We start from the raw sequence: 20,884 nt of genomic DNA, 5'->3' as shown, positions 1-20,884 counted from the left end.
ACCAGGTGTGGGCTCTTCTTTAGCAACTTTAAAATGTGCACAGTGCCTTAGGCAGTTGGCTAGGCTTAATTCCAGACCTGTGGCTAAATTGAAAGACAGAGAACAATTTGGCCATAAAAAGACTCTCTTTTTAGGGCAAAAAACCTGGCTAATCTTAGCAAGAGCTTCTATAAGTGCAAGGGCTAGAGCTGTTATTGTTAACTGCAGCTTTTGCACTTATATTAACCGTCATCATGCCTGAAGTTCTAATGATTAGGAGGCTTGGCAGAGAAGGCAGCAGTGTGTAGCTCTTTTATCCCAAAGGAAAGAGTTCCTCCTAAAGTCGGCACTACAATATTGGACCCTCCTGCAATGATAAGGCGGGGAAGAAGTAAAGGTAGAGCTTTGGGTTGTTGTGCCTGTACTGGAATAAAGTGAGAGGAAAACAAACTCCTGTCTGTTCCCTCACATAAAAGCTCTGCAGCTTTAGGGTCATCATCACCGGACTATATGTAAGCTCTCAGCTCCCCACACACCATACAATGCTGCCAGCGACTCCAGTTCTCCGCCCCCGGCGGGGGAGGGGAAAGGAAAAGGAGGGGCCACAGCAGCTCGACCGCCCGGCTTCGGCTCGCACACTTGGCTGCTGTTGGTAGGCTGCGGCGGTAGCTACTACTATCGGGCGACTGGGGGATGGATCCAGTGGCTGGGGCTGGCCGGAGCAGCTGAGGGTCCTCGGTGGAGAGAGGAAGAGGAAAGGGCGCATCTCCATCATCCACAGCCATGGAAAGCACCGGAGGTGAGCATTAATTGCAGCGGAAACCAGTGCCTGGCTCTGGCCGGTCTGGGGGTGCAGTAGTGCAGTGGGAACTGGTGGAAGGGACGATCGAAGCAGATACTCTCCGTGCGTTATACGCTTGGGGGGTGTGTGTGTGGGGGGGGGGGGGTAGCGTCTATGCTGTATAAGCTAAGCGTCCCTAGCTCACATGGCTCAGCACCCTGAGCCATGTGCGGCCACTGTTTACGTTGGCCCGTGCGTCTCCGCGGATTGGCTGCGCGGGCCGTGACGTCAGGGTTACACAAGGTGGGGCTGGGGCGCGGGTTTGCCGTCGCTCCACGTGAGTCTCAGTTGTGTCCCTGTTTTGCTGACCTAGTTTCGCAAGCTGACGGGAAAGGCTGGGGCGGGGATCGCTGTGACCTGCTGTGTGGAGCGCGCTCGGGTGTCCACGTGAGGCGCTTGTTGCAGTGCTTTTACCAGTGGCTGTTTTACACCTTCTTTTCCGTGTGCGGTGGTGTTCCTTGTGTGTGTGGTTTTCACTGTGAAATGTGATGTTTTAAATCTTGCTGTCAAAGCTGGAAACATGAATCTGGGGAAGGAGGAGTAGAAATTGTCTCCCTTCCAAACCAGGGGAGAGTGTGTGAGCTGAGTGGTAAAAGTCAGTAAAGACGTTGCAGTCGCCTTGTCTTTAATAACGGATGGGTGGTTGGAATAAAAGGTGTTTCTCATTACTTATTTTTTTTTTCACTAGAAGCAGGGCTTTTTTGAGGGGGTACTTGGGGGGTATTGAATACCGGTACCTTTTCCATTGTCTGCTAAAATTGACCCATGGACCCCAGGTTTTAATGAAACAGCTAAGGCTCTACACACCAAATTCTGCCTTGTCATAGATTCTGTGACTGGTTGCAGGGTCCTGGCTATTGTGGGTCCCTCATTGATCATCCAATCCCTGAAGGGTGGCCTGGCATTTGAGTACTGGCACCTTTTTCGCTGGAAAAAACGCAGTGACTAGAAGTGTATTCTGCATTGGGCGTGGGATTGGAGGAGTGATTGGGAAGAGTGTAAATTTCAAATTTATGCTGTTGTGGAATTTTTCTAAAGCACATCATAGTAACATAGTAGATGACGGCAGAAAAAGACCTGCACGGTCCACCCAGTCTGCCCAACAAGATAAACTCACGTGTCATTTTTTGTGTATACCTTACCTTGATTTGTACCTGTCTTTTTCAGGGCACAGACCGTATAAGTCTGCCCAGCACTATCCCCACCACCCATCAAACTAAATAAATTCTCAGTACTCCTCTCGGCAGCCTTTCCGTTTAGTTCCTTCCAGCATGAGCTTTTTTTTTTAGCAGTTGGACTAGAGACTTTGACATCACATTCCTTATATGAGAGGGCAGCAGATGGAAGCTTACTATTATATAGGATGTATAAATTAATTACAGTTACAGTACTTAAAAAGGTACAGTATCTGTGTCGGGTCTGCGCAAATGAGTATTAAATGTAATTCTTGTAAAATTTGATGCCCCTTCTGGAAGAGGGTGGGCAGTTATATACTCTGCTAATGTTGGGTACCTTTTCTATAAAATGAGTTTTCACTTACATTCTGTTTCAGCTGTTAAGGTCAGGAATTGCAGCACATTTGCTGCATAAGTTGACAATATTTTTTCTCTTCTTTAAATCCCTTAAAATTCACTAAACTGTAATATTCCCTTTTCATGCTTTACTGGCTTAATAGTTTTCTCAGGTTTAATTCTATGAAAACATAAGTTTGATGCATTAAGTGCTGACTTACACATCTCATCCCTGTTTGATGGTCACCGTAGCATTCAGTGTTAGGAGGTCACTGAACTAGAGCAGCCAGTACCAAGTGAGGTTGCCAACTAGGTGACCTGAATTGAAGGTTAGGTTGTGAATAGCGCTCTGTAGACATAACATTAATGAGGGCTTTGCATTACTATGAGTGAAGTGACTCAGTGGAAGTAGTACATCACAAAGTGAATGAAAGAGTAGGAGGAGAAGCAATGCAATGTGGTTAATACTTCCCTGTCTTTTGCTGATGTCCTAAGTTCAAGGTCTGAGCTGTGAGCTGATGATACTTCTTTACTTGGCATTGTGGCTGAAATGAGAATCTTTATAATGGGAGGGAGGGAGCCCTGCTATATGATCCTATTGGGGACATGGTGTAACAGTACCACAGCAAAGGGTGTAAATGTGCTTAAAAACAAGAGTGAGTTGGCTCCATGGCCCATTAGAAGGATTTAGATTGATTCCCAGATCAGATTTCTGCTTCCTGGGTCAGCTTGGCTAAGGATGTGGTTTAGGCTGCATTCACAGCCCTGGGTGGAGAGTAGGGAAACTAGTCATCATACTTCGACACCTAGAGACCAGATTTTAGATCTGTGATTGCAGAGTTCAGGAAGAAGGCTTGGAGGCATATTTTCAAAGCACTTTTGGAGGCTAAGTTCCATAGGTTTCTATGGAACTTTGGGAGGCTGAGTGCTTTGCAAATGAGCTTGTTGGTGTGCATCTCTCAACTGAAGATCATCACATGGTGACTGCAGTAGAGTTAGGAGAGAAAAATAGGGAAAACTCCCTGGGCAGTTATAAATGAAGGCTCATGGAGTCATATCTCAGCTCAAAGGAGCAGGAGGAAATGACTACGTCAGAAGAAGAAAGGGTGTGATGCTACTGTGGCTTGGAATCAAATAGGTTCTGATTGCACCAATACCTTTCCCCAATCTACCTATTGGTGCAATCAGAACCTATTTTGTTTTTAATATTTCTCAGTTGAAGCAGGTTTGGTTACTTTGCTAGTTATAAAGACGCTGGGCTTGTTCAGATGGTGTGTTTTGTTACCCACAATCTTTGTCCAAATATTTCTTGTGCTACCCACACTCTCTGGATGATATAGACCTCTGACGCAGGCGCTGAGCGCCGAAACAAGGCCCATGTCGGGTCTATCTGAGGATTGTTTTACAAATACGTATGATTAAAGGATCTGTGACCCTATTTTGTAGGCTTCTAGCACTTTTTCTTTTAATATTATCTTTAACATATAATGCTACTCCCCCCTCCCTTCCTCTCTTTCTTCCTACCTTGTCTTTCCTAAACAGATTATAGCCTTTGTATAAAACTTTGGCTCTCATGTATAAGGTGATCCATGATGGGACTCTGCCTTATTTGGCCCCTCTTATTTGTCCTTGTACCTCTGGTAGAGTTTTAAGGTCTGTTAATACTCCATGCTTCATCTAACGCTTGCTGACCTCCAAGCAAGACCATGCTTTTTTTCGTTTGCTCCAGCATTATGGAATTGGCTCCCAGTGACTATACGCTTAAACAATTTTAAAGTAAAATGGAAAACTACTTTTTTTTTTACGAAAGCTTTTGGGACAGTCAACTACAATGAAAGCAATTCATGAGGATAACCTGGGGATGGGAATGGATGTTTCTTTATTCCACACCGCCTTTCTGTAGATACAAAGTGGTGTTTCTCTGAGTTAATCTTTTCTGTCTTATATGGCGTACTTTTACTACACTTTATTTTATTGTAAACCATTCTGACTTTAGTTAAATAGAATGTGTATCAAAATCTTTTAAGCTATTAACCCATTAAATCTCTCTCATGCAGATTTATTAGGGGTATTTTGAAAACCTAACTGGTGGGTTTCTGCCAGGTACTTGAGACCTGGGTTTGCCACTGTTGGAAGCAGGATACTGGGCTTGATTGTCCATTGGTCTGACCCAGTATGGCTATTCTTGTGTTATCCCCCAGGACAGGTTTGAGAACTACTGGCTTAGAGAGTAGATCTGTTTTGGAACAGTAGTCAGGAGCAGGCCTAAGCTTTCAGGATTTCCATTTGAAATAGACAAAGCTAACAAGTTAGCCATTTCTAGGTGGGAGACTTTTTGGCCATTCTTTTTTTTTTGTTGTTGTTGTTTTTTTCTTACATTTGTACCCCACGCTTTCCCACTCATAGCAGGTTCAATGCGGCTTACACATTATATACAGGTACTTATTTGTACCTGGGGCAATTTTGTGCTGTGATATTTGTAGTTCCGATTCTACCCATTGAGAAATCTGTGCTGATGGTTCCACAGTGCATCAGGATGAGAGTATCAGAAATCCAGGACTAGTCTAGTCTAAAATCTCCTTCCTGGAGCTGAGTAACCTGTTAGTTCTGAATGGGACCTTAAAGGTTTGTGGCTAGACCAGTGGCATGTTACTTTGTTGATCATTAACATGGTGCCTTTATATTTTTACCTGCAGGTGGTGTGATAGCCTATATCAGCTCATCAAGCTCTGTGTCCAGCCCTGCCTCGTGCCACAGCGAGAGCTCCAATGGCAGCTTCCACTCTTCTTCCTCACCACTACCATCCTCTCCAAGTAGCTGCAGCAGCCAGAATAGTGATTCGGCTGGTGAGAGCAGCCTCTCCACAGGGGCTCGGCATCAGCTGGATTCCTCTGTTCCCACAGGGAAGTCCAGTGCTACTACATTGGCCAGGGGACATGGCGGGCCTGCAACAAGTGAGTCCATTCTCAATCATCATTGGTATTCACCCAGTTATATTGTAAGGTTGGCTGAGCCCTTGCCTGTATTTCTGGTGCCATATCAGTGCATGAGGAATAAACATGTCTGTAGTAGAGAGTTGCATGGGGACAGAAAACTTTCACTTGTCCCCGCTGGAATGTCCTCCATCTCTGTCCCTGCCCATCTCTGTAAGTAATCTCCTCCATCCTTACCATTTAAAAAAAAAAAGTATCTATTGCTTTAACAGGTGTGTTCACTTTTTGACTGCTTTTACTCAGCTAAAAGACTTGCTGGTTTATCTACAGCCTTGGCTGTTTACAGAAGAGTTAAATGCCTGTTAACTTCACCCAATAATTCTTAACTTGGAAAGGCATTAGAAAACCTATTGTCTCCCTAACACCTCTTGTACCAAAATGATTTGAGTGGGAATTCCCAGATAGAATTACTGGGTGGGGGGAAGAGGGGTGAAGGCTAATAATTATACTGGCGCAGATTGCTTAGGTTTGATGGCCTCACTCAACGCCTAAAAGTCTGTCCTTGCAGCTGTTGCTACTATTTTGACATTAATAAGCACATGCCTTTCACTCCCGACATATTAAATTGTGCAATTATATATGCAACAGACAGACTTTTCAAGCGCCTATAACCCCTTATGTGAAGCGACCCAAAATTTCTAGCCTCTCTCTCTCTTTAAAAAAAAAAAAAATATATATATATAGCCAGGAGGAGAATCAAGTAGAACAAAAATACTAGTTGTGTGAACTGTGGCAAGAAGCAGGCAGTGTATTTCTGTGCAGATTGAGGCAGTAGGTCTGGTGGACGCCAGCCAGTCTGGACATGTCGCTGGAAGGATTTTTTTTGTTAAGGAATTCTATTTAATAATCAGTATCCTCTCTTTTCCTTTGGATCCGATATTAAATCAAGTATTTAACTTTAGTAGAATATTGATAATGAGTAACGATCCAAGAAGATACATTTTCTCTTATCCGCAATAGATAATTGACTAGGGAGTTTTATCAAGTTCCCTTATTTTAAGACAACTCAAATTACTGCCTAGCTTAATTCCAGAATGTAAAAAAATATATACCAGAATATTCTGGAAAATGATCATCTAAACAGTTGCAGGACTCAACCCCACTTTTGAGTGTATGTTTAGTTGCAATTAGGGCTATGAAACTACTTTAAGTTGGATCTTGGTCTCATGCAGCTCTCTGCTGGGCACCTCCTCCTTGCTGATCTCCTTGCAGCTTTCCTTTACTGTGCCGTGCAGCTCTAGCACTTCTTGTGCACATGGAAGAGGAAAAGGAAGATTGTGCTGGGTCAGGAAATGGAACTGGGAGGTTCCTGCCAGTCGCCAGCCATTACACGCATGCTCCTGTAGATCAGGCGACCTGATGGGGCTGGCCTGTGCGTGTGTGGCTGTGCTGATCAGAGGAGATGGCCATGGTACAAAGAGTCCTGGATCCTGAAAGGATTAAAAATAGGTTGGCCTGGTTTACACCCGTGGGATTCTGGCAAGAACCGCGTCCATTCCCGCAGACCTGGAGGGAATTCCCTTGGGGGTCCTGGGGGATTCCTGCTAACCCTGTCTCCATGCAGCTCTCTAGTCTGGTCTTGAAGGTTCATGTACTTCAACTTTTTTTTTTTTTGTTTGCTGGCAAGGTGAAAGGTATTTCCATCAGCAAAGCTCCCAGTTTTCTGTAGGAATAATATTTTGTTCTGTCTTGATAAATATATAAAGGGGGGTATTTTAGAAGCTCTATTCACCATTCCCACGTGGAAATGCTGGCATTTACATGTGTATATTGCATACACTTGTAAAAAAGCAATTTCAGAAATCTATTTACACATGGAAGCCTACTCTTATGTAGAGCATTCAGGGGGGCATGGCTGAGGCAGGACTAAAATACCCATGTGGTGGTCTCTGTTTCACAAAGGGGAGTTCCCATGTATGGAGAAAACTAGTTTTCACATCTGCTCAATGGCATTTATAAAAGTTTGTGAAAAAAGCACTTGTTTGGCCTGTGCTTTATAGATTAAGGGGGTCATTCTACTTAATCCTATGTAGTTTTTGTCCACCACTAAAATGAAATCATGTTAAAATTGGTGCTTTACTAAATAATTGGCAAGTAGGTTTGTAAAATAGAGCAGCTACACATAGGTGCCGCCACTTCCACATGGAAGTTGCTGGGTCCATGTCATTCAGTTTTTTCAGTGTGTGTATCTGTAAAATGGCCGCTTTGCATGTGTTGGCAAATACACAAGTACTTCTGCATGTATTTTAGAAAGGGTTTTATGTTAGAACTTCTTCTCAAATACTACAGGATCTGAGCATGTCTCAGTTTTGATCCCCCTACGTAAAATAGGGTTCTTGTGTTTTAATAACAGTACGGGTGGAAAACAGCATTTCAGTGCCATTAGTTCTAGTACCTGCTGAGCACTGCCTGTCCTGTACATTGCTTTGAGCCACAAATGTTTGCAACTGAGCATGCCTCAAATACCTGCGCAAGGTACTTTGTGCAGGTTCCAACATTTGTACTTCAGGAATTAATGCTAAATATTGACTCTATAATTCCCAGAGCAAATTCCTTCAAAGTTTAACTGATTCTTAGTGTTAAATTTCCAGTGTAGTTTAAAACAAGTGTGTTGCAGTTTGGAAGATACATTTTAAAAAGTAGGTCATTTTTTCTTAAAGCTGTGCCTGCTAGCATCTAATGCTGAATGGTCTCGTTCATTTTCTAGAGTTCAGTGGCATGATGCTCCTGTGTAAAGTCTGTGGAGATGTGGCCTCGGGGTTCCATTATGGAGTCCATGCCTGTGAAGGCTGCAAGGTGAGCTTTGAACAGTGGCATGTTTGGAAGTGGTTCCTCTCGTCTGCTTTGGCTGTTTCAGTCACGTTCTGTGCAGGACTGTATTCTAATTGAAGGTAGTCTTTCAGTTGCTTGGGGGATGGTAGGAAAATGAGTGTGCTTAAATGCTCTACCAAAGCATAGTGTCTTTGATTTGTCATTTGGGAGAAGTTATCAACATGGGCTCCTGTTAGCACAGGGTCTCGCTGCATAAAATGGGACCCTGTGCTAAAATAACCCGACCACAGTATTCCACATGGATATCCTCCCACCTCAGTGTCACACAGTGAGAAACAGCAGTAGAATGGGGAGTTTATCTTTGGTATAATTAAAATAGAATTATGCAGTAGTCAATATCATGGGGTCCAGAGTATCTCTGCAGTGGCAAAATGGAACTAAAATGTTACTGGAGAAAAATTGGTCAAACTTTTTTTAGATTTTGACACTGGAAAGAGAAGCTGCTCGTTTTTTGGAATTTGGAAAATTCTAATAGGGCACAAATCAGATTTATCATTGTCCTTTGTTGGTGTGTGTAAAATGTCTGCAGTCATCATGTGAGATTGACAAGATGTATCCTGCATGTTATGGATACCGCTCTGTTTCCCTGACTCGCAGTGCTTCTGTTTTTCCTTCAGTGAAGACATAGATCTGAGCACTGCACCTTTTTCTCATATTCTCATTAATTTTGAGAGATAGGCTCTTTAATTTGCCTCTTTGAAAATTTACTAGCATTAAGGGTGTACTTCTGTAAGGAGGGTGCCAAGGTTTTAGTGCGAAGAACATGCATAAATAAATGGAATACCAGACTTGCACACGTACGTGCACACAAGCATACGTAAATGCCAGTATTCCGGCCATGCACTATTCTGTAAAATGGTGCCTAAATGCATTGGAGTGTGGTTTGCAGATGGCACTTGGGCACTGTGCACATTTACGTGCATAAATTATGGAATCTTGTAATCTTGATGCATTCTCTAGCAATATAGGCACAATATTTACACCGGCTCTAATGCTGGTATATGTGATCGCACTGTGAATACGGGCGCATTCTTGGCATGCTAGGTTGTATTCTATAAATAAAAGTGGGTGCTTACTTTTCTTTTAAGAATAGGCTCAAAGAAGGGCCTAAATGTAGATGCCTCTCTATAGAATTTCCCTCCACATGCTTAACTCCGTGGTACTAAGTTTCACTAAACTCTTAAATTTGGCCTCATGAAAAGTGGGTGGCAATAAGGGTGGGATAAAGTTGAGAACATAATACTGATTTTATTTATTTTTCAGCACTAAGCATCTGAAGTAGGCTCAGAAATCGAGGCAAACCAACAGCAGGCCTAAATGTAGGAGCATAACTTAAAGCTCCTAAATTTAGGTGACTTTTCAACTGAAAACAGTCCTAAGTTTGGCTGAAAGTAAGGGACAGATATGCCCCATGGGATTTTGAAGAATGTTATTGTAACTGAGTTGCCTCTTTTATTGTCTAACTGCTTTTGGTCCATTCCAAACATTAAAGAGGGAATTAAAGTGCAGCCCTTGTTTGGGCCTGGCGGAGAGTAGGTGATCGTTCAGGAGAGAGCTTGTCATTGGGCTGATGTACCACTCTTGATGGTTTGCATCGTCTGCACTCTTTAAGGGTTTCTTTAGGAGAAGTATCCAACAGAACATCCAGTATAAGAAGTGCCTGAAGAATGAGAGCTGCTCCATAATGAGGATGAACAGGAATCGCTGCCAGCAGTGTCGCTTCAAGAAGTGCCTGGCCGTGGGAATGTCTCGTGATGGTATGTTCCCTGAACTTTTTTTTTCCCCCCAAATCAGCGCTGAATCTTTTCAGTATCTCTTGATCCTGCCTTTTGGGTGTGCTGTATTTAATAATACAAAAGCTTACAAACTGGATGATATTCAGCCAGTGGTGGTCAGTGTTTTTATGTCCGCCTTTAGCTGTATTCCTGAATATTCAATTCTGGGCCATGTTTGGACACCGGCATTGAATATTCAGTTGTGTGTTGGCTTCTAAAACTTGTGGGTAAGTATAATATTCAGCCCTTAACTGCATAAGGTAAATTGGGCCGCATAGAAAGTGGTCTTATCTTATGCGGTTAAGAGCTGAATATTGACATTTAAGTGCACAAGTGCCAACACCGCTACTCTTCAGTTTGCTGAACTGCCCCATTACGTCCTCCAGGTTTACTGTGAATTCAGTAAGTTTCTCTGATTCGTCCGCTTGAAATACCATTTCCGACACCGGTATCCCACCCAAATCTTCCTCAGTGAAGACCGAAGCAAAGAATTCATTCAATCTCTCCGCTAAGTCTTTGTCATCCTTGATCTGCCCCTTTTACCCCTCGGTCATCCAGCGGCCCAACCGATTCTCTTGCCGGCTTCCTGCTTTTAATATACCGAAAGATGTTTTTACTATGTGTTTTTGCCTCTAATGCTATCTGTTTTTCGTAATCCCTCTTGTCCTTCTTTATCTGTGCCTTGCATTTGCTTTGACACACCTTATGTTGCTTCTTGTTATTTTCAGACAGTTCCTTCTTCCATTTTCTGAAGGCGTTTCTTTTAGCCCTAATAGCTTCACCTCACTTTTCAACCAAGCCGGCTGTCTTTTGGACTTCCGTCTTTCTTTTGTAATTCGCGGAATATGTTTGGCCTGGGCCTCTAGGATGGTACTTTTGAACAGCATCCACGCCTGTTGTACAGTTTTTACCCTCTCAGTTGCCCCTCTAAGTTTTTTTTTTTTTTTTTTACCGTTCTCATTCTATCATAGTCTCCTTTTTTAAAGTTAAACACTAACATATTTGACTTTCTATGTATAGTTACTTCAAGGTTGATATAAAAATTGATCATATTATGATCACTGTTATCAAGCGGCCCCAGTACCATAACGTCCCTCACTAGATCATGCGCTCCACAAAGTACCAAGTCTAGAATGTTTCCTAGAATGTTATAGAATATACCTGCTCTGCGCCTAATTTAGACATTGAGATTTACACCAGGTTTTATTTGGCATAATTGACCGTGACTGAATATATTTGCATGGACTGGGGCTCTGTGTAGTCTATAAAGCACACATAAATTTAGGCTTATTCTATAAAGTATACCTACATTAACGCATACTGTATAGAATACGCCTAAGCAAATTTCATTTTAGTGCCAAATGTTTAGGCATGATATATAAAATCTAGTCCATATGTGTGTAGTAAAGCAAAAAGTCATTTTGGCAAGTTACGGGAGAGAACCTAGGTGTTGGATAAAATATGGGACTTGTTGGAATGAAGGAGCGTGATGGCTATGTTGACTAACATGCCAGTGTTGATGCGTGAGGCCTACATTCTGGCATGAATTTAAACATGCTTGGAACAGATAAAGGAGGGTAGTTGTAGAAACTGAGTTGAGAGGCTGGATAAAAGACATTGCGTTTGGGACCAGAGCAGCTGTTGGTTTCAGTATATTCTCACCTACCCAAAGTAAGGTAGGGAGGAGGATACTTGAGTGTACTGGATGGGTCATTGATTTTTATGTTTTTATCCACTGGGGAGATTTATCTGGTTAAGGTTAACTTGAGAATAAATCTTCCAAAGTTTTACAAATTTGGGCCTGCATACTGGTTATACCTGTCTTATTCTTAAAATTAACTGGTTAAGTATTAGAGGGATTGGATGTGCTGGGGGATAGCACAGATTTACAGTTAGGTCTTGTTGAAAAAATACCTGTCCTAAATCTTTCTGGTTAACTTTGGTTGTTTGAAAAGCCCACATTGAAATTGAATGTTTTCTGAATATCCTTGTCCAGTTATCTTTAACCAGCTATCTGGTGTCTGTTGTCTTCTACACCTGTCCTAAGGATGTTAATTATTTTCGTTAGCGCTGGCCTCTACCAATTCCACTGTGAAGTTATTCCAGTCATTATTGTCTTCCTTTTTGATTCTTAAAAGCCCCATGCTTGACCCAGCACCCAGGGCTCCTTTCTTTATATGAGCTTGTAACAATCCAGAGAGCTTCAAAACTATTGGGGTCATTTCTTGCACATCTAGCCACTCCCTGATTTGCTGTAAGGGTTCTAACCATAGCTGCTCTGTTCAGGTTACCCCAGTCTTCTTGGATTATTTGCATTCTTTCTCTCTTTCATTCTCTAAACATAGACTGTGGTCATAAGGCCCATGACGTCAGCCCAGTTTCTGCCACCTGCTACAGTTGATCTGATAAGAGAAGACACTTGACTTCTATATGAATTAGTTCTGTCAACACACGTGTAACTTTTTTTCTGAAAATCAAATACAGGTGTTTCTTTATTATACATAAGCTGACATGTTTTATTTCCTCACCAGCTGTTCGCTTTGGCCGCATACCAAAACGTGAAAAACAGAGAATGCTTTTGGAGATGCAGGCTGCCATGAATACAGTGATGAGTAGCCAGTTCAGTGGCCACATGCCAAACACTGAGCCCCCACAACACCAGCCTCTTCGGGAGCTGCTGGGGCTCCAGGAATCGGAACATCACAAGGTTCCTACCCCACCACCACCACCTCCTCTCATTCCTCAGTCCTCCGATAGTGCCAAAGAAGATGTCCTTGGCACCCTGACCAGAGCTCAGAGGGACACCTTCATGTACAACCAGGAGCCATCTGAACCCCCAGTTGTGCAGCCACAAAGATGTGTAAGGGGTGCAGAGCAGCAGTATCATTCCACTGACAGAGGGCCCAGCGCATTCGGTGGAACCCAGCATCCCAGCAGCGTGATTCAGCAGAATGTTGCTGGGCAACATAAAGGATATCTGAATGAAAACGCTATGTATCCCACAAACCAGAACAATGGGAACTTTCCCAGTTGCTATATACGCAGAGTGTGTGGGAGACACCTGGTCGGTGATGTGTGTCCAAATGAGACCTTAAGCACCTGCTCACATGGCACAGGAGGGAGAATGCATCTGGTACAGTGACACCATTCTTAACTGCTTCATGCTGTCAGGAAAAGTTTTCCCTGGTTCTGAGGGAGAGATTTTGCTAGACTTGTTTTCTTAATGTGAACAGTTTCCAGACAGTGTATGTTTTACCCACTAGTTCAGTGTTTCTCAACCCTCTTCTGGAGGCGCACATAGTTGCATTTTCAGGAGAACATAATGAATACGCATGAGATACATTTTGCGTACTGGAAATCCATTTTGTGTAGATCTCTTGTGCATAGTCATTACTATGATCCTGAAAATCTGACTGGCTAGGTGTGCCTCCAAAAGAGGTTTGAGAAGCACTGCATTAGATTTTTTAGGTTATGCAAATATTAGCCAGCATCTCTCTTTACCTGTTTTATTTATATGCACATTCTCACACATGTGAAGAACAATTTTATAACGATATGCGTATATTTAGGTGCTTAGATGGTGCCTATGCGGCACCTATTCTATAAAGAAAAATAGGTGCTTACTTACCTTTATAGCACTGATCTTCACTCAGTCTTCGAGGACAAGTTTTCAGGATGCCCCTAATGAATATGCATGACTGCTACCTCCTCTGTATGCAAATCTTATCTCTTTTACATGTATATTTATTAGGATATCCTGAAAACCTGACCCATTGGCCACCCTTGAGTACTGGGAGTGAAGACCAAGAATTTATAAAATATTAGCATAACATAAATACATACCTAGTAATTAGCTGTGAGCACTTCAAAACACCAGCCATAGAGCTGGTACAAATGTTCACATCCAAATTGCTAAAATACATGTGTAAATGTGTATTTTATAATTTATGTGCATAGATGTGGGCTCCAGCTGTGTCTGTGCCTTCAAACTATGCACCATCAAGTGTAGTAACCTTTTCATGGAATAGCATGTAACCAGAATATTGATATTTACATGCGTTATTGGCACTTATGTATGTGTGGACCAGTGTTTTGGTCATTTACATGTATACTTGACACCTAGATGTTAACTCACTTATAGAATAATTACCCCTGTTATGCTTTTATTATATGAATAGGAAAAAAGGCCCGTTTCTGAAACCAATGAAACGGGCGCTAGCAAGGTTTTCCTCGGAGTGTGTATGTTTGAGAGAGTGTGTGTGAGAGTGACTATGTGAGAGAGAGACAGATTGAATGTGCGAGTGTGTGTGTGTGACAGAGAGTGAGTCTGGGTATGAGTGTGCGTGCAAGTGCGTATGTGAGTGTGAGAGAGAGAGTTTCACAGAGAGAGTGTGTGTGTGTGAGAGAGTATGTGTGTGAGAGACAGTGTGTGAGAGTGAGAGAGAGAAAGACACTGACTGTGAGAGAGAGTGTGTGTGTGTGTGTGTGTGACAGAGATACCTCCCCCCTCCATCTCTGGTCTCAGGGTGCCCCTCACCCCCTCTGTGTGGTTGGCAGCACCGTGCGAGAGTGTGTGTGTGTGTGGCAGAAAGAGAGTGAGACTGGGTGTGAGTGTGTATGTGAGAGAGAGACTGTGTGTGATTCTCCTCTCTCCCCTGCCCTCCCCTCCATCCATGTCCAGCAACTCTCCTCTCTCCCCTGCCCTCCATCCATGTTCACCAGCTCTCCTCTCTCCCCTGGCCTCCCCTGCATCCGTCCAGCAACTGTCCTCTCTCCCCTGCCCTCCCCTCCATCTATTCGTATCCAGCAGCTCTCCTCTCTCACCTTCTGTCCCCTGCCATCCATGTCCACCGATTCTCCTGTGCTCTCCCCTCCATGTCCAGTGACGTTCCAACCCCCCCCCACCGCCCGCCCTCTTCTCCCTCAACAGCCCTCTTTGGCTTCCTTCCGCCCAGCCATAGCATAAAACTCATTTTACTACCCTGCCTGAAGTCGTGACTGCAAAAGAAGCAGAGTACAGCCGGCTTGCCTTCAGCTTTCCCCTTCTCTCTCAGCGTCCCGCCCTTGCGTAAACAGGAAATGAGGGCGGGACCACAGCTGAGAGAGAAGGGGAAAGCTGAAGTCGAGCCGGCTGTACTCTGCTTCTTTTGTAGTCACTACTTCAGGCAGGTTAGCAGTGGTGTACCCATGACGTCAATTCAGGAAATGGATACAGCCTTACAGAGAGCACGAATGCTTCAAGGCTTTTCTGCCACGGAGTCAGCTTCAGAACGTTGGAGGTGCTTTTTATTGTATAGGATTAGTTCAGATTTTTATGCACATGCATTGATACACTGGTATTTGAGAATAAAAAAATGAAAGACTGAAGATTTATGGTACATGTCTGAAGGATTTAGCAAGGTTTTCATTTTTAGGGCTAGATACTACTACTACTACTACTATTTAGCATTTCTATAGCGCTACAAGGCGTACGCAGCGCTGCACAAATATAGAAGAAAGACAGTCCCTGCTCAAAGAGCTTACAATCTAATAGACAAAAAATAAAGTAAGCAAATCAAATCAATTAATGTGTACAGGAAGGAGGAGAGGAGGGTAGGTGGAGGCGAGTGGTTACAACTGGTTACGAGTCAAAAGCAATGTTAAAGAGGTGGGCTTTCAGTCTAGATTTAAAGGTGGCCAAGGATGGGGCAAGACGTAGGGGCTCAGGAAGTTTATTCCAGGCGTAGGGTGCAGCGAGACAGAAGGCGCAAAGTCTGGAGTTGGCAGTAGTGGAGAAGGAAACAGATAAGAAGGATTTATCCATGGAGCGGAGTGCACGGGAAGGGGTGTAGGGAAGGACGAGTGTGGAGAGATACTGGGGAGCAGCAGAGTGAGTACATTTATAGGTTAGTAGTAGAAGTTTGAACAGGATGCGAAAACGGATAGGGAGCCAGTGAAGCGACTTGAGGAGAGGGGTAGTATGAGTAAAGCGACCCTGGCGGAAGACGAGACGGGAAGCAGAGTGTTGAACCGACTGGAGAGGGGAGAGGTGACTAAGTGGGAGGCCAGCAAGAAGCAGATTGCAGTAGTCTAAACGAGAGGTGACAAGGGTGTGGATGAGGGTTTTGGTAGAGTGCTCGGAAAGAAAGGGGCGGATTTTACGGATGTTGTAAAGAAAGAAACGACAGGTCTTGGCGATCTGCTGGATATGAGCAGAGAAGGAGAGAGAAGAGTCAAAGATGGCCCCAAGGTTTCGAGCTGAGGAGACAGGGAGAATGAGAGAGCCATCAACAGAAATAGAAAATGGGGGGAGTGGGGAGGTGGGTTTGGGGGAAAAAAATATTCTAAATATTTTTTTTTTCATAGAAACAGAATAAGAGAAGCTCTTTTTGTTGTATCTGGCCGTCAATATGTTCTGCAGCCAGTGCAAGGTATACTATTTCAGACATAGTCGTGATTCTTCAGGCCGCAGCAAACTGTCTTCCAAAACAGAAAGTTTCAGTACTAGGTTAAAATGGTTACTTGATCTATTTTTGACTCTGACCCTCACTAACGTTTCGAACTTTCATAGCATCCTTGATGTAGTGAAATGTAATATGTTTGTGCATAAAACCAGAATCAAAGTAACAAGGTAGGAACAAAGGCACGTATCCATCTGTTTAGGTAGCAGCACACAGACCTAGTTAAGATTTTGCTTTCAAAAGTAATTTAGGAACTTTAGTATATTAAAATACAGTGGAATAGAGATGGAAGTCAACATCCTACCTGCTGTTTATTTTATGTGGCCAGGTGTTAGTTTTCTGGCCATTTTTTCAGCGCTGGGCTATGTCAGGCTCATCCTCAGTCTTTGGTGTGTAAGTATGTGTTTGTATGTGACTACCTTCTTGTGGCAGGCATGGGCTCTGGTATCTCGTTCTAAGTATGCTGGTGGCAGGCCACCATGTAGTGTTGTCACCATACTGATTCCCTTCAGCTGTCTCAAAGCAGCTCACAGCATTGTCAATTTGAGACCCCAGTACCTTTCATTCAGATGCACTCTTTTTGCTTCTCAGTTACTTTTATAGTTACTGACCTCATATTAGCCAAAACTTTTTAAACTGGGAAAAAGTACAGAGCCAGAAAGCTGAGGTTTGAACTGGGGAAAATATAGGCAGAGCATAACAGTACATAACACACAAGTTACAGATTTTCCTCTGGAGAAAAGTGTGTTTTTTGTTTGTTTGGGGTTTGTTTTTTTTTTTGTTGTTTACCAATATTCCATTAATCTGCTTCCTGTAGTTCGTAATGTTTTAGTTCTGTGCATTTTCAGTTCTCTTGTCTTTTCTGTGTTTTGAGTCTTGTGAATGGCTGGAGGTGCAGTGTGTGATGCTTACAGAGTTTGTGCTCTTTACCAGGTGTGCCCCATGAGCCTATCTCCCTACATGGACCCTGGCAAATCAGGGCAGCAGATTTGGGAGGAGTTTTCCATGAGTTTCACGCCGGCAGTAAAAGAAGTGGTTGAGTTTGCTAAGCGTGTTCCAGGATTCAAAGACCTCTCGCAGCATGACCAGATCAATCTGTTGAAGGCTGGTACCTTTGAGGTGAGTTTTGCACAAAGTGACTAGGTTTCAGATCTTGAGAGCACATCAAGGCAGCTATTTACTAAGCTTCGTTAGCTATGTAGTGCAAGAATTACCATAAGCTGACAGTTAATCTAGATATTAACCCCCCAGATTCTATATATGGCATGCCAAGTAGCGCATGTAAATTTACACGTGTTATCAGATAGTTAACGGGCCAGTTAGTGTTGATTAGCTGATAACCAATTATCAACACATGGCCATAATTGGGATTTACACTAGCATCTTTTTAGACATATTTTAAAAAGAGGCACAAGTAAATTTTAGTGCACATAGCCAAAGATAGGGCGGCGTGGCAATGGGAGGAGTGTGGGCGTGTTGGGACCATCAATCAAGTCTACACGCATGGTTATAGAATTCAAGGGATTGTGCCTAGATTTAGGTGCAGTCATTTACATCAGCTTTTCACTGGTGTAATATAATGGCTGCACCTAAATCTAGGTGTATCCACTTGGCCTATGCACTATTCTGTAAACCACGTCTGAATGTAGACACAGCTTATAGAATACTGCTAGTGTTGTATATTTTTCTGATTCTTGTAGTCATATGGGGACATGGAAAGACATTTTTATTTCATCTGTTTATTAAAAATGTATAAAGTTCTCAGTGTGTTCCAGTAAATTTGGACATATAAATAATCAACATTTAAAACCATATCTGACCCATATTGATGACAACCATATATGCATGCCTAAATAAAATAGTGCACACACACTCCTGGGATATACCCAGCATTCCTCTTCAGACAATACTGATGGATGAAGTTATTTCATAAAAACATTGGTGAACAAAAAATACTTTCTTATGAATATTCATGTAGTCAGTATCAATTCTGATATTAGCTAGCAACACGTTGCGAGACCCTCGTCCAGGAATTGAATCGGCACAACTAGGGGTAAAAGATCTACACACTCATTTCACAGATGGTAACCATCCTGCTTTGGGAACGAAGGGCTCAATTTGAGCAATAAAAAGTCAACAGGTACTAAAGATGTACTTTGTATCAAGAGACTCGGTGCTTTTAAATATTATGGCAAAAATTGGGAATTTTCGCCATTCAACCAGTAGCCAACATAGTGTGAACATTGTTGGAAATAGTGGTTGTATACTATGGTATTTGCCAGTAGGTGGAAAGTCACATTCTGAACTAGCTCTAAGGTCGTTATCAATTTACAAAAATTCTGATGTGGTTTTAAAAGGTTTGAATGGGCCGTCATATGTTTGCCTTGTGAGGAATGGACAACACTGCTACTGGTGTCCTGCTGTAGTGCCATAGATGTTTGAAGACCTCCCATCTACTTTGCTGTGACAGCTTCTAGGATATGTCCTTTTAAGTCATCATTTCTCAACCTGAGCCTTGGACCCATCGGTCAGGTTGGTTTTCAGGATATCCACAGTTTATATGTATGAGATATATTTGCATACAATATCTGTTGTGGATATCCTGAAAACCAGCCTGGCTGTGGAGGTCCACTTTATGCCTTCATCATTAGGTTGGTTAATTTCGCTGTCACTAGATCTTTAGTTTTACAGAGTTTTTCGCCCAGTGATAGAAACGCTGCGTGAGTTATAATTTGAGCAATATATAACCACGCACAAAACCGTAGGTATTTTGCCAGCGGTTTCTGAGGGCTTTTCTCTGTTTATACCAATTTAACACAAACGAGTTCACGTTGGAGCCAGTTTGTATGGTATTGGTTTACATGTTTTGCTCCAACGACACTGCATTTTGTTCTAGTGATTACAATGCTTAGGCTACCTGTATAGTGGCTGAATATTGCCACTAGACGGATATTATATGATTTCTGTGCAGAATAACATATTTGGTTGTCTCCGGGAACACATGACTAAAGTCATTAGACTTCAGTCATGTTTTCCTAGAGAGGTTCCATATAGAAAGACCACCTGCAGTTCTTGACCTGGTGTGCTTAATTATTATCTTACAAAATAAAATTTATTGGTAATTTTTGTTTTCTTTTACCAGGTTTTAATGGTGCGCTTTGCATCACTGTTTGATGTGAAGGAGCGTACTGTCACCTTTCTAAGTGGAAAGAAGTACAGTGTGGATGAATTGCGCTCTATGGGAGCTGGGGATCTGCTGAACTCAATGTTTGAATTTAGCGAGAAACTCAATGCCCTGCAGCTTAGTGAGGAGGAGATGAGTCTCTTCACAGCAGTTGTGCTGGTATCTGCTGGTAAGGAAAGAAAGTTAGTGTGATATGCACGCCGCGGTCTGCATGCTTTTGCTTGACAAAGAGATGAGGGTTGCAGAGTGCAAAGCACAGTTAGAAGACTGGTAAATAAAATGTACCAGTTGTTATTTGGAAATCATAATACTTCCATGGTGATTCAGGAAATGGGTGAAAAATAATATTAAGGAATTTACTTGTCAAGTCACAGTATGTTGCTGTAGCTTCCATTATTTGCAGTAGGTTCTATTCACTCATGTTACCACATGTTGCACTTTGATAAGTAAATGCAGATGTAGAACAACTAGAGTTACTAATGTGATCTAGCTATCGTGATAGCTTGATAATGTGCATTAATGCTATTAATGCACCTTGTTTCATAACGGTCTCATTTTATGTAACAGGATATAGGGTCCGATGCACCCGTTAAATACAGGTGCTGTGGAAAAAAATACCCAGTCACAAACAGCAACCAGTGCACAAAGGGGATTGCATGCAAATGAGATTCACGGATCCCCCTTTGTGCATCGGTTGCTGTTTGCGACTCAAAGCTGTCAAATTCATTTGTGGCTGCTTTTAAGTGCGTTTGACAGCTTGCACAAAGTCCCTGGTGGTTCAGTGGACTGCCTCCCAACCCCCCCTCCCCACCCCACACACACACAAGAAAATCCCTGTTGGTTCAATGGAACACCCTCTGACCTGATCCTCTCCCAACAAATCCCTCGTGGTTTGTGGACCATGCCCCCCCCCCTCCCCAATCAAAAACACACTGGTGGTCTAGTGACCCCCCCCCCCCCCCCAAAAAAAAACAAAAAAAACAAAACACCTTGAAAAGTTGGAGGCAGGAGACCAGTAGCAACACCTCCCTCCTGCCTCTGGGCCCACCCGGAAAAAAATGTTGGTGCCCAACCCTTCCCAGTTCATTCTGGGATCCACTGGGAGAGGCTAAGTGCCATATAAGGAGTTTATTTCCTTATATGGTGCTAAGACCCTCTCGGTGCATCACAGGATGCACCAGGCAGGGACTTGCCATTTTGAGAAGACAGGCCCAGAGACAGGAGGAGTTACTCCTGCCTCCAACTTTTTAAGGGGGGGGTGGCTTAGACCATCGGGTAGATTTTTGCTTTGGGGGGAAGGCTGAGAGAGGGTGCATGGGGGGGGGGGGG

The 20,884-nt window shown here is 43.1% G+C and overlaps 1 protein-coding gene across 1 annotated transcript in view; it reads left to right on the top strand.

Moving 5' to 3' along the window:
• The first annotated feature begins 576 nt into the window (after positions 1-576).
• The window catches only part of LOC115472426 (nuclear receptor subfamily 1 group D member 2-like), a 31,450-nt gene continuing 11,142 nt past the window's right edge, over positions 577-20,884 (top strand). Inside the window, exons 1-7 of the mRNA XM_030206716.1 lie at positions 577-778; positions 5,028-5,285; positions 8,032-8,120; positions 9,769-9,913; positions 12,463-13,064; positions 17,305-17,490; positions 19,514-19,724. Of these exons, the coding sequence (XP_030062576.1) occupies positions 763-778; positions 5,028-5,285; positions 8,032-8,120; positions 9,769-9,913; positions 12,463-13,064; positions 17,305-17,490; positions 19,514-19,724 (1,507 nt within the window). The 5' untranslated portion in view covers positions 577-762. The remainder of the gene's footprint in view (positions 779-5,027; positions 5,286-8,031; positions 8,121-9,768; positions 9,914-12,462; positions 13,065-17,304; positions 17,491-19,513; positions 19,725-20,884) is intronic.

The sequence above is a fragment of the Microcaecilia unicolor genome, chromosome 1 (genome assembly GCF_901765095.1).
Source record: "Microcaecilia unicolor chromosome 1, aMicUni1.1, whole genome shotgun sequence".
Taxonomy (NCBI): Eukaryota; Metazoa; Chordata; class Amphibia; order Gymnophiona; family Siphonopidae; genus Microcaecilia; species Microcaecilia unicolor.
The sequence above is the reverse complement of the archived record's forward strand: the minus strand, read 5'-3'. Positions and strand labels throughout refer to the sequence as shown.